This window comes from Rhododendron vialii, chromosome 7a (assembly GCF_030253575.1).
Source record: "Rhododendron vialii isolate Sample 1 chromosome 7a, ASM3025357v1".
Taxonomy (NCBI): Eukaryota; Viridiplantae; Streptophyta; class Magnoliopsida; order Ericales; family Ericaceae; genus Rhododendron; species Rhododendron vialii.
In genome coordinates, this window is record NC_080563.1 from 13,983,683 (window position 1) to 14,000,037 (window position 16,355).

At 38.8% G+C, this 16,355-nt stretch overlaps 2 protein-coding genes across 5 annotated transcripts; one reads left to right on the plus strand and one right to left on the minus strand.

The window, feature by feature from the left end:
- Positions 1-776: 776 nt before the first annotated feature.
- LOC131332093 (putative glycerol-3-phosphate transporter 4) lies at positions 777-5,420 on the minus strand. 4 transcript variants are annotated; one of them, XM_058366157.1, is made up of 4 exons: positions 3,845-5,330; positions 3,012-3,557; positions 1,941-1,984; positions 777-948 (listed from the first exon to the last, which is right to left on the minus strand). In XM_058366157.1, exons 1-3 carry the CDS (start codon positions 4,866-4,868, stop codon positions 1,947-1,949), a joined length of 1,608 nt encoding a protein of 535 aa, XP_058222140.1. In that variant the 5' UTR covers positions 4,869-5,330; the 3' UTR covers positions 777-948; positions 1,941-1,946. The 4 variants fall into 4 exon arrangements, with proteins under 4 accessions (XP_058222140.1, XP_058222139.1, XP_058222141.1 ...); XM_058366156.1 differs by lacking the exon at positions 777-948 and adding an exon at positions 989-1,222; XM_058366158.1 differs by lacking the exon at positions 777-948 and having other exon boundaries at positions 1,710-1,984; positions 3,845-5,002; positions 5,125-5,330.
- A 3,259-nt stretch (positions 5,421-8,679) lies between these two features.
- Positions 8,680-12,597, plus strand: LOC131332094 (large ribosomal subunit protein bL19cz-like). The gene is made up of 5 exons (XM_058366160.1): positions 8,680-8,888; positions 9,063-9,422; positions 10,799-10,885; positions 10,969-11,102; positions 12,355-12,597. The coding sequence occupies exons 1-5, from the start codon at positions 8,865-8,867 to the stop codon at positions 12,461-12,463; spliced, it is 714 nt and encodes a 237-aa protein (XP_058222143.1). The 5' UTR covers positions 8,680-8,864; the 3' UTR covers positions 12,464-12,597.
- The last annotated feature ends 3,758 nt before the right edge of the window (positions 12,598-16,355 follow it).

Consider the following 16,355-nt stretch of genomic DNA (forward strand, 5'->3'; position numbering starts at 1 on the left):
GAATCGTAACGGTATAGGTGATACGGCCATATATATCGGACCGTCAGTCCGTGTTTGCTGATATGTAAGTAACTGAGGGTTACAGAAATAGTCAAAACCCTGTATGCACCACACTACAATCTTAATTCATTAGGATCTATTGCGTATTCTATTCGCACATTACATTTTTCTTTAGTAACATGTGTAGCATTGAAAATGGTTCAGAAGTTCCTATTTTGGCATAACAAAAGTTTACAGAAAGTGAAAAAAGTTTTCTAATGTTTCTGTCCTAGATCCTAAAATGACTCTCTAGATGTGATGGGAGCAAAGATAGATTCAGACGATGCTATTTCCTCGACCTATTGATAGCCAGCTTTTGATAGATGATGAGAATCATGAGATCAATGATTTGGAGTGGATCAAATCACATGACCAGAAGCTAATAGTATATCATGTCGCAAAAGGACTTTTGAAATTTTCAAGAGTATCAAATAAGCAAAATGTGTACCATGATGTGACATTAATTTTTAGATGAGTCTAAGGCCTTTAGGGTGCATTTCTTAGAGTATGTTGTGCCATGGGATTAGTAGTGATGAAATTAATAATAGAACACACACAAATATACCCGATGTACATTGAATCCAGCTTATAAGAATTTTAAACGAACATCAGCTATGCGGTCCCCTTGACTAAATAATTGAATCAGAATCTCATATCCAGTCAAACAAACGAGCCCGGAGTACCTAGGAAAGTCTAACTCCATAAACAACTATGTAGTGTATAAATACATAGCATTGTACTTGAGTCAATGTTAAGCAAGAGGGTGAAGAGAGAAATCCTCCGTCAGAGGGCATTAGAAAGATATCAGTCAGAGAGTGACTAGTAAGAAGGGAAAAAATCAGAAGTAGTGTAAGCAAAATTTCAAGCTGTGAGAGCACCCCAAAATCCCAACATGAAGGTTCACAAGATCTGTAAATAGGAAACACCGTAGATGGGAAATTAATCATTATAACTACAAGATGAACTCTCACAATCATCATAAATACATGGCAATAAGCCCATCTTCAGCTAATTTACAAAAGGAATTTGCTAAGTTGGTAAAGTCTATTCACCGTAATAAAAAGAGAGGGAAAGGCATTCAGCTGGGATTGTGTTAGTCAGGTGACTCAGGTTAATTATATATCACCAAGGCATACAGATTCATTCATCAAGGACTTTTTATCCCGTGAGTAAGAAGGAGAAGCTGCAGGATGAGAGTGGTAAACTTTAACACTGTTGGGATGGACTATGAAAACGGTTACAGAAAACAAAGCAATCGAACAATGACCAAAGACAGTTTAAGTTGTTTCGGGCAAAATCAACTGAGAAATTTATCACCACAAAGGAGAATACAATGAGTCGGACTCCAACATAAACCCTAGAGCCACAATATAGAACTTACATATAGTAAAAGCCGAACCGACGAATTGACCCTGGACCCCATAGAAAATGTGAGGAACTTTCTAATTGCCCATTAATCGGGTCATGCTTGTCAGTGGCAAAAGAGTTGCAATCATACAGCGGGTTAAATACGAGACAACCGCAATAAACATGAAGCAAGTTATTACTAATTGGGTCGTGCCAGTCGCAAAAGAGTTGCAATCCAAAAGTCAAAATGAACAGACCAACAGTTCTACTTGCAGCAGAAGTTATCAGCACAATCAAATTGGTAGTCAAGAGAAGGTAAAACAAACTTAAGCTGGGAGGGAACCAAATTTTCTGACAAAATTTATTTCAAGTGTACAACTATTACAGAAAAAAAGGATAACAAAAGTTTAACTATAAACAGCAGTTGAGGTCATTTAAATCTTCACAAATAACGAAGGATTGGATTTGGTTTTGGATTATAATCTGACCAGCAGCATGTTTGTCAGAAGTTCTTTATTTTCTGAACATCATGACAATGCTTTATGATGACATACCTGATATCACCTTTGATCACTTAGAAGGGGTTCTGATGCAGGAGCTGCAATAAGAAACTTCTTCGGTTAGCCCAAGAAAAAATCAATAATCAACAGCATACAGATGCAATTTATGAATCCAAAATTCTGTAAATGACAAAAGTGGCAAAAAAAGTGTCGGTTAGGACTTTAGGACTCTACTCGCTCACTCATACAAAAATATCAAAAGCAGAAAAAGACATAGCATGATGTGATGGGTCCAATGAGAAACTAAGACCAATTCACCATAAAACTCTACGAAAACATGCAACTTGTGACACCTTCTCCATGGCCCCCTCTTCTTCTCTTCTTAAACGCTAGTCTAATAACTCTTTCAGATAGCCATGACCTTATAGGTGACAATCAAAAGGTTGATATGGGAGACAAACTCAACCACAAAATCACAGCCCAAAGCTTGAATTGTGCATTCAACCTCATAGATGTATATGCATTCATGCAAATTGTAGTAAGCGTATAAACTTCTCAAAAAATCAAAGACGAATCCAGTTGACAGAGTTCTTTGACATTGTAGCTCAACTCTTAAAGCGAAAACCAATTCTGAGCATGTTTCATAATGGTAGCAGCTCAAGAATTACTTGATGTTCTACGTCACATTTGCTATCAAAAATTGGTACTTCCTACTTGTGCTAACACTGGATCTAGCCCCTTTTGGATTTTCATATTTATACTTTTAATTCCAAGAAGAGCTGCTTGAGGTGTATCTCACCTATGCCTTCAACATAAACAACTTTTGTCAGATTCATTTCCAAGGTGGTTATGATAGGCGTTTGTTTTTTAGCATAATAGGGAGTAGCAATCTACTACTTTGGCCATGCAGCAAATGTATTTTCTGTGATGGACCATTCATAGGGGACAGTGTTCCATTTTCAATGCTAGAACATGTTTTTGCATGCTAGAACATGTTTAGAACTACAGAAATCAAACCATGTCCCACTGTTGGTATTTCACTTTCCTGTACCTTAAAATTACAAGGCATATTAAAGCATGCAACATGGGAAAAACAAAATACAAGCACCAGCTGCACAACAGTACCTCTAGGATTGTGCTGGCTAGTGGCTGTAGATTTCCGATTGCAATTTCTCTCCATAAGTTCAGTTATCACCAAACGGGTTAACAGAAGACCAGCAATAAGAGCACAAATCATCAGCATAACAAAAACAGCATCCCATCCCTTGGTAGTAAGGAAACCAGTAAGAAGTGGGCCCAGAGATGCACCAACAGATCCAGTGCCATCAATTATGGCAGTGACTGTCGCCAGCGCTCGAGCATCTCCTCTGACAGAGCTATGTGTACCGAGATCAGCAGAGACTGCGGTGGTGATAAGGGCATAGGGTCCGTTAACGAACAAACCAGCAATCATCATAAGTACAATATTCATGGTCTGTGATACGTTCCCATATGTACGATACAGGATTATTGAAGGAATTGCAGCATACATGAAGCTGGCAGCAGTAGTGGCTCGAGCTTTAAGTTTATCAGATATGTAGCCAGCCAAAATTCCACCAACAATACCGCCCACATCAAACAGAGTAGAAAGATTTCCTGCAGATTTTACTGACACATACTCTCCACCAATAGCTGCAAAATCATAAAGTCGACAAGATGAGAAACATGGAACATATTCTCTGCATTCAAAGCCATTAAAGCTATTTGGCACCATCCAAGCATGCAGTCATGAATCACAGACGTGAAATTTGGACTCGTTATGCTTGTAAGAAAACATAATTTTCAAAGCAACCGCACTATAAAAAAAAAATGATGTAATATCCCCATAAGCAGCTTAATATAGATGCTGTATTAGTTTCAAAACACTATTCATGAATCATGATAATTCTAAGAGGAAAAAGGAATGAAGCCAGAGATACCTGTCTGACTAAGATAAAATGGTAACCAATACAAAAACGTGTATGCCACGAGCTTTGAGAAGAATAGGCACAATGCAAATGGTATGACTCCTGGTATTTGGAAAGCTTCAAGAAGCCCTACACCTTTCCTATACCCTGATCCAAACCGCACGATGGTGCTCTTCTCAGCTTCCACCAAGTCTCCTTTCCGTACTTGAGCTTCTTCATCGTTGTGCATTGTCCCCGCATTATCACCAACATCGCGTGGGTTAAGAAACCCGACATCCTCAGGATAAGCAGCCAAGAACAGGTACACCATTATCCCTCCAAGAAAGATAAAACTGCCCGGAAGTATAAAAGACCATCCCCATCCATAATCCAGCACACTAGCAGCGAGGAGCGACCCGCTAATGTTTCCAATGGACGTATGAGCGTTCCAAACGCCCATTATCAATCCCCTCTTCCTCTTGCCGAACCAGTTACCTATGACAGCGACAACAGAAGGCCAACCGGTGGCCTGGAACAACCCGGCCACCATCTGCATGGCCAAGTAAAACCAGAACACATGTATCTTCCAAAAGTAACCCATCCCGAAGAGCCCAACGAATATTCCACTCCCAACCATCCCGGTCGTCAAGAACAACCGGAGGTCCAACGTGTCCCCTAAGTGCCCGGCAAGGTACATTCCAAGGGAATAACAGGAGAGGAACGCGACGTCGATCTCTCCCAGCTTCGAGGTCCCGTCCGTTCCGTTGAACGGGGCCCACCCTTCCTCTCTTGAACCATCGATCGTTCTCTTGACGAAGACTTGACCCATTGGCCAAGGGTGGTGTACCACATGATGGGACTTTTTAGGGTCCGGGTCCAGAACGCTCTTGACTATGCTACTTGGTTTTCTAGAAGCGTGGTAGCAAGCGTACGCTATGAAGGTGATTAACAAAATCATGTATCTGTACATTGATAAGCTCCAGTCCCTGCCTCTAATGCTTCTTATTAAAGAGATTCCAGGTGGAGTCCCCCGCATTGTATCAAAACCCCGAGACATCCTCTTCGCATTCACGTTAGTCGAAACCCTAAACCAAAAAGGTGACGTCTTTCTTTCACCAATGGAAAGAAATATTCAAACCGGTCGATATCGAAAGATCGAAATCAAAGCATCTCGAATGGACTATTAGCACACTGTAACAATGTTATGCCCAAAATACTTAAATTGAAAAAGCGAAGCGAAAGATTTGAGGATAAATTTCTGTAAATTACAAGTTTGAAGAATTCACATGGAATGAATTCGAAGGCTTCTATACCTGTGGCGGAATAGATTGGTGGAGAAATTGACTGTTTTTTTTATGATTTGGTGTGAGATTCGGGGAATAAGCGGGAGAGAAGAAGATCGATCGATCGAACGAGCAGAGCAGAGCGATCTGAGAGAGAGAGAGAGGTTGGCGGGAGAGAGAGTGATGGAGCAAGGAACGCGGCGATTTCAACCGTCTCGTGCTTCGGGGCCACGCAAACTGTTTTATAGAGTAACGGAACCAATGGGGGTTTCAAATCCTCTGGGAAGTTGGTTTCGCCTAGTTTGCTCACGTTTACCATGTTTTTGGACAAAATTTCATTTTTGGCTGGTGTAATTTAGGATAACAGAATGATGGAAACAAACCGAGCTGTTCGCAAATAGTTTGGAGCTCAACTCGTCATGGGATTGGCTTACCTTGACTCGCATAATAAATAAGACGAGCTCGAACATAACTTTGGGCTCGTTTAATAAATAAATAGAATTTGAACACCTTAAAACTCGAATTTGAGTCAGCTCGTTTGAAACATGGAATAACATAACTAGACGTTAAAATTTTTGAATTTTGAGACCCTGTCAAAGAAAAGTTGAAGTTTGGACTGAAGACTTTAACAAGCTCTAATTTGCACGTATGCAAGTTCAACTTATTTACTCATCTTTCAAGCAATATGAAAACGTACATGAGTTGAACTTGAGTAGCTTGCTATATTTGATCGGGTTGATTTTTGGTACAGTTGTAATACTGGACGAGCTCTACGCAGTGGACGTCTCGATCGTCGGACCAATGCCGGCAAGGTGGCGCCGGAGACCGCACAACACGTAGCTGTGCAGCACACTCCCCCAGTTCATAGTTGACATACCTAAATTATACTATCTTCTTGCGGCTTGTTAAACTCTACACGAGGGAAGATAATTCAATTGCTAATTTCCAAGCTAATCATCTAGTCATGAAAAAATAGGCTTAATCACTAGAGAAATAAAAAAGGGAGCAACGTAGGACGAATGATGGAATTAGAAAGGTCTAGTAGTGACGACCGCTACGATAAGAATTTTAGAAAATACAATTATTATATGTAAAAAAAAATTATCCACAATTTATATAGTCTCATCACCGCTAGATTTTTTTTCTTATTTTTTTGTCATGTACTAGTCCTAAATCTTCTTCTTCTTTTTTCAAGAAAAGAGACCCAAAAATGAAATAATATTAAGGATGAGGTGTAATTAAAGAAAAAAGAACTCCACACTTTAATTGTAAAACAACTTAACTTAAAAAATTAAAGTTAGTCTTTTTTTGTATTCCATGTGCAAATGACAAACATCATTTACTATAATTTTTGTTATGTTATTTTAATTTTTTCAAGAGTCGATGACTATTAATATTGTAATGCATTTTATTTATTTTTTTAGTATACATTTCGCCATTGCTAGTGTAAAATCTTGATTCCGTCCCTACATAGGACTTCGGGTTGGTTCTGTGCAGTGAGGTTCATTGCACCGTGCTGCGCACCTCCGAGGCGTCGGATCGTGCATCCGACGGCTCGTGCATCCGACGACTTGCATCTCATCTCGGCAACCAACGATCGAGAGCCGTTCATTGTCGATATAAGATCCGAACCGTCAAATACACGATCCGACGGCTCGAAGGTGCGCAACATCATTATCTTCACAGCATCATCCCCAATTCAGCAAGATATTGTGTTCAAAAAAAAAAATCAGCAAGATACTAGTATTATGAGGAATTGTCCTGTGGTCTAGGAGCACCATTATGGAATGTTAACATGTTTTTAGATCTATTAAAGGCCCACAAATAGAACCAACTCTTTGTCCCTCTCATCTTATCAAAATTTTGCCCTAATAATTCTGTGTTAATCTTATAGTGTTCAATTAACTTGAATTTTGGCGTAACCATACTATCTGACAAGATTTATAATATGAAAAACTTGGATCGTCAAGAGTAATGCGGGCATATGCTAAGTTTTGGTTGAGAAATGTCATGTAAACATGTTAAATTTTTGCTCCAAGACCGCTAGACGCTATAAGGTTCTCGAATTTGGGTGACCTTCAAATACATAAAATTTATTGTGGTTCAACATGCCTATTGAAACTAAAAAAAAAGGCTAAAGTGAAAGTCCCCACAAACCACACGAGTGCTTAATGCTTACAGCATTCGCACCGGTCTCTTCAGTCTCTTTAAATTTTTGGACCAAATTAGAGAGGAAAAAACCACTTTATTATTTTAGTTATTCACTTTTAAAATATCTACTGCATCAAACTCTCTATATTAAAACTATCTCATTAAAATATATTATTACTTTATTCTCAAAAAAAAAAAGAGGCTGCAAATATCAAACAAAAACCCTCTCCCCCTAGAAATTTACTCTCTGTCTCTGATATTCATTGAACTCAACCCAAACCACTAAACCACTTTCGTTCTAAATCCAATCCACTTCCACAAGCCCCTCTGTGTTGAAGATCGAAACCTCTCTCTCTCTCACAACTCCCAAGACCTTCGCGATCCGTGCCCGCAACTCGGACCCGACCGCCAACCAAATCCTCGCCGTCGCTGGCACCCTCATCGTCGGCAAAGAGTCCTTTGGTTAGAAGATGACACAAGATCAGTTGGGTTCATGGAAGATTAGAGAGAGAGAGAGAGAGAGAGAGAGAGAGAGATGTTGATGGAGTACAGAAAGAGATTGGAAAATAATAAAATAATTGGATGCGAGTGAACAGTGGTTCGTCTGTGTTGGTGAGTTACTGTAGCAATTTGATTTTGAATCTACCAAGAAATGAGCCTGATGCAGCTCAAAAATGGAGACTTGCTCTCTTGTTTAACCTAAGGGAAATAGTAGAGAGTGTGATGTGGATGCTCTTAATGCCATTTTCCTATTTTAGGATTTTTTGACTTATTTAGACCCAAAGCACAACCAGAACCAGAACACTGAATGGGGGAAGCGAGAACCTAATTCCTCCATCTTTTGCTTCGATTTTATGTACATGATTAAGAATTTATTTGGACTAAGCACATAATTAAGAAAATTTATGGACTGAGTTATTTTTTAAAACTTGTTTTGTGGTTAGTAATTTCTTTTTTATGTTTCTTCATTAAAATACTTGAAATCAAGCATTCGTATTGTTGGAGGAATAAAAAAAATCTAAAATATAGGCCCAAACTTAAATATATAAAAAAGGGGATCTACAAAAACTTAGACAAAATTTGTTACTACGTTATTTTCATTTTACATAACTTCTTTTAATCTTTCCACACTAATTTTCTTTTTGAATACTATCATTATAACAAAGGGTTAGTTTAAGAAATTTGCCGTAAAATTAATAATTTACTGCCGGATACTTAAAAAAGTTAACTAGAAAATAATGCATTTTGTCCAAAAAAAAATTACACATCAAAAGAACCCCTAATATCTAGTAACTTTAAAGAAGGAAAAATTAAATTTCGTATAACAATAATTCTTTCTAAACTTTATTTTGAACCATCTTATTTTCAGACAAATTGAGATTGAAAAAATAAATAAATACTACTATAAGACGACTTGATTCCACATTTCCAATCGCTGTTCTCTTAGGTGAAGTCCAAGGATAAAATCAGCCTTCGGCACACAGCACACTTTGACTAGCACCTACGGATAAGGCTCTTTTGCACTCCGCCATTTCCATTCACCACGACCTCTCTCTCTCTCTCTCTCTCTCTCTCTGAATTGAACTCTTCTCTAATCTTAACCTCAACAACCTCAAATCATGACCTCTAATGTTCTTCCTCAGGTACTCTCTCTCTCTCTCTCTCTCTCTCTCTCTCTCTCTCTCTCTGTGGCTGTACGTTGTATATCTCTTCGTACAAATCACTGCATCTACGCGTATGTGTTTGCAGTCGTTTTTTTTTTTTTTTGGATTGTTTCGTTGATTTTGAATGTGAACAACGGAATATATGTACTGCAGGCCTTGTGTACGATCCCTCGAAACCCTAAACTCTGCCATCCGAAGACGCTAGGGTTTTCCGCATTCGTCTCCCGCCGTCCCTCTCCCCTCGATTCCGCGCGACTTTCGACTTCCTGCGTTACAGTGAACGCATTTGGACCAAGTCTCGATCCTGTCATCCTCGCGAAAACGAGCAGTAATCGTTCCTTTATCGTTAGAGCGGAATCGAATCCAGAAGGAGAAGGAACAATTGAGAATGCTGAGGAGAATGAAGCTGTTGATTCGGAGGCCTCTGAAGCAGAGGCAGGAGTGGCAACCAAGGATGCTGCGGTGGTGAAAGAGCCGAGAAAGCCTCGGATCAAGCTGGGAGATATAATGGGGGTAAATTCAGTTAACTGTTAGGCCTTTTATCTGTTATTGTTGTTATTATCACATTTAGTTGGAAGAAATTTGGGTATCTTAGAAACCAGCTTACTGAGTGATAAGAGCTTAGAGTGTGGGGTTGCCGTAGCTTTTGATGTGTTGATAGTACATTGTGGCGCATCAGAAGGTATGCCAGTGTAGTGAGTGTAGTCTTTATAGCTTCTGCTTTGCGGCAAAAAAAAAATAAAAAACAACTTCTAAGCTGATTGTGAGAAGCATCAGTTCTGATGCTTTTGAAGACTGGTTTTAGGAATCAACTTTCTTGTACCTAGGTTTTGACAAATACCCTCAGATCCAAGGGCATTTGTAACTGACGGGAATGTTATGTAGCATCACCCTTTGGGACACTGTCCTGATGGTACCCATCTCTTTTGGCGGATCCAGTCACCTGGCACTATTCAACCCCAAACTACGACCACTCAGTACCTTACAACATCTTTTTCTAGCCTATAAGTAGCCCTTTTAATAGGAATGGCAAAGATGCAAGCCATGTGATTGAAGATGAAACAAAACTGAATTTGTTGTTAACACCCCTTTGATAATTTAGAAATGTCTGACGAAGTCTACGCTTTCCCCGCAAAAGAAGAGATTGCTGTATTTGTAGATTTTTTCTAGGCAGAAAACCTTCCATAGTCGCATTGATGCGTTTGAGCTGTGAATCCTCGCTATGATACCAATTGATACAAACCTAAGTATTAGCTTCGAATAGCATTGACCTACATGTAGGAACAAGAACCACGGAATTCGGATTCACAAGTGAGAAGATATGGCAAACCTTGATTAGTTTGCCTTGTTCTGGCTACAATTGTGTGAGAATGGCCCTATCCTTCGCTTTGTTGCTTGTTTTCACAAGTTTCCAAGACTATTAGCTTCGAATAGCATTGACCTACATATAGGAACAACAACCACGCAATTTGGATTCACGAGTGCGAAGATATGGCAAACCTTGACCCGTGTTCTGGCTACGATTGCGTGAGAATGACCATATCCTTCGTTCTGTTGATTTACAAAGGAGCCCAAGAGCTTTTATTTTTTGTTAAAAGGCTATTTGTAACCAGTTGTGATCGTAGCCAATATGGAACAAAATAACTTCATGTATTGTTTCTGTATAACAATGGAGCTAATTTGACACTCGGGCGTGGTTGAGTGTATGCACATTTTGGGTACCTGGGTTTTCTTAGGTCAGCAAGAATGAATTAGGTTAGATTCAGAAAGCTAATTAATTTTTCTTTCCTGCATTTCCTAGGCAACCAAAATGGATATTGGTCGGTTTTGAAGATAGGTATACCGTATTTCATCTTGTAGTTTACTTTTGTTTTTTCTTCTGTGGATAGATCTTGAATAAGAGAGCTGTTGAAGCGTCTGACAATATAAGGCCAATTCCAGACCTCAGGACCGGAGATATTATCGAAATCAAGATGGTATTTATGTCTCCGATTATTGTTATTAAGCTTGTTTTCTGCTTCATGTGAAGTCTTATGATGGTGTGTTTATGTGATTGTAGCGAGTTCAAGAAACTAAACGTAGACTGTCCGTATACAAAGGTATAATCATAGGGAGGCAAAATGCTGGTATTCACACAACAATCAGGGTTCGGAGGATAATTGCGGGCGTTGGAGTTGAGATTGTATTCCCTATGTAAGTATACCCTCTTCTGTTAACTACCAATATGAAACTACAAGATGATGATATGCAAAAGATTAAAGTCTCGATCACTTGTTGGAAGTTTTGAAATAATGCCTTTATTCTTTGTCCTAAATCTCTGCATTTGCAATCTAAGAAGTGTAGTTGCTCACCGGAATTGATTACGGTTTTTGTCCTCTATAACAGCTAAGAAATATGGTGAACACACTGTTTGTTGGATCTTCCTCTAGATCATGGTTTTTCCTTAATTCAACTTGCTTGGTTATTGAGGGTTGACAGTTGACACCATCAAATTGCCAGGTGCAGAAGGATGCACTCAGACACTCTATAATGTACGCCTAAGTTAATGATCCTTCTCCTCCTATCTGTCACCCACCAATTTGGTGCCCTTCCCGGCTTTATTTTAGGTCCTACATACAGTTCAGCACATAAACTTTTAGCTTGAAAAAACTTATGATTGACTATGCGTCCAAGTGTCCAACTCATGTCCTGAAGAAAAGAAAATTTTAGACGACTTTTTCTCCACTCTGGGAGTTCTGGAGGTGTGATGCTGGTTCGGCAAAGAAACTTGACAACGTTTCCCTTGTGGAAACCAAAACAGTATTCGTGAATATTATAGGAAGTCTTTTCGGTACAGAGCTTATCAAGTGATATTACAAAAAGCCTTTTAGGTGGGATGAAGGAGCTTGCTGTGTTTCCAAATGTTCGGAAAGGGATCATGTTAATATAGTTAAGGTGATTTTGAATACCCTTTGACAAATTTCTGAAGCTGCCACTCATTTTAAGTATGATCCAACAATGCATACGTTGTAATGTGATTCTTCAAATTTCTATGCAAAATGAAGGATATACCTCTCTTTCTCTGTCTCTCCTCCTCTTGACACCTTAAGAAAGAACAAAGATAACGCAAATGTAGTCTCCCGTCTGCAATATAGTAAGAAAAGGGAAATCCTATGTGCATGTAGTTTTTTGTTCTCCATGTTCGCAACCTTTGGCCTCAGTAATGTCCATAGGTTGGATAAGATGCCTAATACTGAAAGTCTGAAACATAAGAGAGAACCGCCTACGTGATGCCTGGAATCGATATGCTTAATTTGTTAAGAAATTTGTCATCTTTGTAGAATCCATAAGCTGAAGTTTTCTTTATGAAGACCTCGTTTACTGTGTGATTTGCTCTGTCATATTTTTTTAGATTTTGTAAAGAGGCAATGGATTCTGAATCTGTCTCTCATTTTTCTATGTGCAGATACTCACCTTTGATTAAAGAGATAAAAGTAATTAAGCACAGGAAAGTCAGGAGAGCAAAGTTGTACTATTTGAGAGATAAGCTGCCCAGGTTTTGCACTTTCAAATGAAAACCTTCAATGCATCTTCTTGCCAGTGTATTTTGCCTTTTAAAAGCCTTTGTCATTAGCTTCCCATGGAAATTGAAAGAACGGAATTTGTTTTGACCTTTTCCTGATGAATGTAAAATGCAGTCCTTTGTTGATGTTGTTATGAGTTGGCCTCTGGTCTCACCAATCCTGATAGTCTCATGCGCCCCGATGGGTGACAAGTTTGGAAATGTTTGTAAATATGTAGGCATTTTCTTTCCAGAGTTGAGATTCTTAGGTTGTGTTTGGATCAAGGATTCGGGTAAGAAAAAGAAAATGGAAGTAGAGAAATTGAAGGATCTACTTGTCAGGAGCTGTGAAGGATATAATTGCCAGGAGCTGTTAGATCTTTTAACTTTGTAAATGTGTTTTCCTACCCATATTCTTAAGCCTCGAGGCCTAATTAGGATGATTTGAGATGGCCAAAGAATAGCATGGTGACCAACAGTACCAGAGCTCAGGCTGCATTTCAATTTCTTTTTCTTTCTTTTTTCCTGCAGCAGGGAGAACATCAACTGTATATAGAGACTCGTAAGAGTTAATAGTACCGTCCTAAAAGGTGTCCGAAAGAAACAGAGAATCAAAATACCAATCTAAGGCAACAAATTAAGCATGATCAAAATCACCAAAAAAACACATCAAATTGTCATGAAAATACGTGCTTTGACTCCAGGTTGTGTTTGGATGGGTTTTTAAGATTTTTTGAGTTTGGTTTTGGGGTAATGAGTGGAAAAAAAAAATGGTAGTGATTGGAGATAGGGGTAATGAGTAAAGAGAGATAGAGAGAGAAATGTGAATAATGATTGGAGAGTGGAGAGAAAAATGAGAGTAATGATTGGAAGTAGAGATAACGAGTATTTTTTGAGTTGGAATTTTTTTTCAAGTTTCCATCCAAACAAGGCAGTACTTCAGCCACTATTGTAACGGTACATATCCTTCACAAAGCTAATATGCCTATTGTGAGCTGTTCTATGGGGGTGTTTGGATGGCCCATTTTCCCATTTTCCACTTCTCATTATTGGGTTTTGGCTGTTTGGCGGCAAGAATGAAAATGGATTTTCCGGAAAATGGGTTTTCCGTTTTGAGGTTTCTAAAATAAAAGGCAGAAAGAGGTAGGAGGAGCTTTTCCAATTGTCATTTTCTCATTTTGTTCACCTGCCATGCCAAAAAGACTTTCCTACCCTTTCCTTGTTGGGATAATTTCCACAAAAGCCCTCGTTGAATGTTATCTTCTCAATTGGATTTTGCTTCAAATTCGCACACAGTTCTTCACATACCAGTTCATGTACATAAGAGCATCCCCAATGGGGGATGGAAAGCAGTTGCTAAAATACAAACGGAATCTGCAACTATAATGGATAGCTCATCACCCCAACTGATTCTACCAGAATTTTGGACAGCCGGAGTTACTTGATTTGTTCGGAAGCCGGAATCTGCAAGAGCACGCCGGAATCCGCAAGAACACGCCGGAAGGTTGCCGAAAACTAATTTCCGAGCTGGGTTGGACCGTGTCGCCGTCCAAAACGAACGTTGGGTTTGCGGCCAGCGTCGCCATGAACGGACTGAACCGGACTCTCGCAGTTGCCGTCCCAAACCCCCCGTTTTGCAAAATTGAGAATCTGAACCTTGCAAAATCGAGACCCATTTCTGAACCCGCTTTGGTTACTGAAAGAAGAGAAGTGGAAGGTGAAGGTGAAGGAATTGCAGGTGGATTTTGGGTACGAACGAGGGGGGGTCTGGTTCTCGGTTCTGTTGAGAGAGAGTAAAGTTGAAAGGTTGATCTCAGCCAACGTTGGCTGTTTTGTTGATGAAGATCCAACAGTTGCCTTTTTTTTGTTGATGAAGATCCAACCGTTGATTGAAGTGGATGAGAAGTAATTTCGGAAGTAAATTTTAAAAAAACTGATAAAAACATTATTAATAACAGGGGGCAACATAGTAAAAAATCAATTCATAATTCATTTTCATTCCATATCTCCCAAACACTACTCCTACTGCAAAATGCATTCTGCACATATCATCCAAACACTCTACAAAAAACAAAATACATTCTGATAAGAATCCCAAAAGCCAAAAAGACAAAAAGTAAAAAATGAAAAGCCAAAAAGCAGGCTCCCAAACACCCCCTATATAGGCTGCTGAATCTAGATTGGCACCACACCACCATCCTTTCAAAGCGCTACGGACACAGATGTGTTTGAAACAGCTTCGAACAGAACTGTATCTGATCTTAGGTCACATAATCCTCCGGCAGTCACACGTTTTTGTTTTCAATCTTAGCACTTACGATCATCTGTCCCATGAATTTTCCCTCCCAGGTCCAGGAGGCATGGAGCTTTTGCAAGGCCCTTTACTTCTCGTACGGAGTTAAGTAGGAGCCCAGGCACCTATGGACCGCATGGCGTGGTTTTGGTTTCCACCAGAAACATTGATGGGCGTTTTTTTTGTTAAATGATTGAGGCCCGTTTTCACTAACAAAAAATATTAAAAATCTAACGCATTTTACCATATTGTTTTTACTAACAAAAAAATTTCAGTATTTTACCATTTCGTTTTTCACTAACAAAAAAGTTGTCAACAAAAAAAAAATTTGCTACAGTAATTTTACTCACAAATCCATTAACTTATTAATTATCAGAAACAACTTGATATTTATCAATAACTTATTCAGTACCAGAAACACCTAACAACTTCTCAATTACAAATAAAAATTTACAAATTTTTAACTACCGGGAAAATCCCTGATATCGAATTGCCAAAATGGTGAGGAAGAGTAATGCCATGCTGCCATGCATATGTAAGTATTTTTCTCGAGGACTAGGAGTACTGTAAAAGGTGTGCCCTCCCTCCTCTTTCATGTTTATCTAACAAATTGCTGAGTATGTACACCAAGGCTTGGTCGAAATGGCAAGTGAACAATGCAAAAATGTATTTTTGCTACCTCCTTTTGACTTTCACCCCGCCCACCAATCCTCTGTATCATTCTCTTCATCTATTAAAATATGACACTTATGGTATTATAAATGGAAAATTCTAAAATCAGCCCAATGAGCTGACGATAGTAGGTGTGTGATTGTGTATTAAAAGATGTAAAAAGTGCACAGAAATACGTGTTTTTTTTGTCTTTTAGTGTGTTTATCGTCAGCCCAGTGGGCTGACAATAGCAAGACCGATTATAAATTAAATTACAAGCAAGGATAGAAGGAAGGAAAGAGAGTGTGTCAATTGTGCAAAAAAATAATAAAAGTAAACAATACATAGTGAACAGTACTTGACTATTTCTACAGAACCATTTTAAGAGCGTATACATCAATGTAAGTATATGAGGCATATTAGGTAAAACAGAGAAGAAAAACCCCAAAATTGGGCTGCACCGAATAGCAAAACAGAGAGTTAAAATACTTTTGATGGATTGGTTCGGTGTTCACGAGCAATTGGTTAAACAATAGTTTCTCTCTCTTGAAAAGTGTTCATCTACCCTCTCACCCACTCTCTCTCTCTCTCTCTCTCTCTCTGTGTTAGTATTTCATAATGTTTTATAAGAATAGATAAGATAATAGAGAGGATTGATGTAGGGTTGAGAAAAATTTGAGTAGATAAAATGAAAAAATGAACCGTTGGATAGGTAAAATGCATTTTGCTTGGTGTACATGCTCTAAGAAATGTATTTTACCTTTGGGTTTTGCTGATTTACTGCACTACCCTTTTTGAGTTCTACTTCTTTACTTTGCCTAAACTTATGCACATACCTATTCTGATGTTGATGCTCTAAATATTAATGCGGAGACAATTAACAAATCAATACATCCTCAATTACTTACGAGGATAATCAAATGAAGTCATTGCATCCTGCCTACTTACTAAATATTTAACA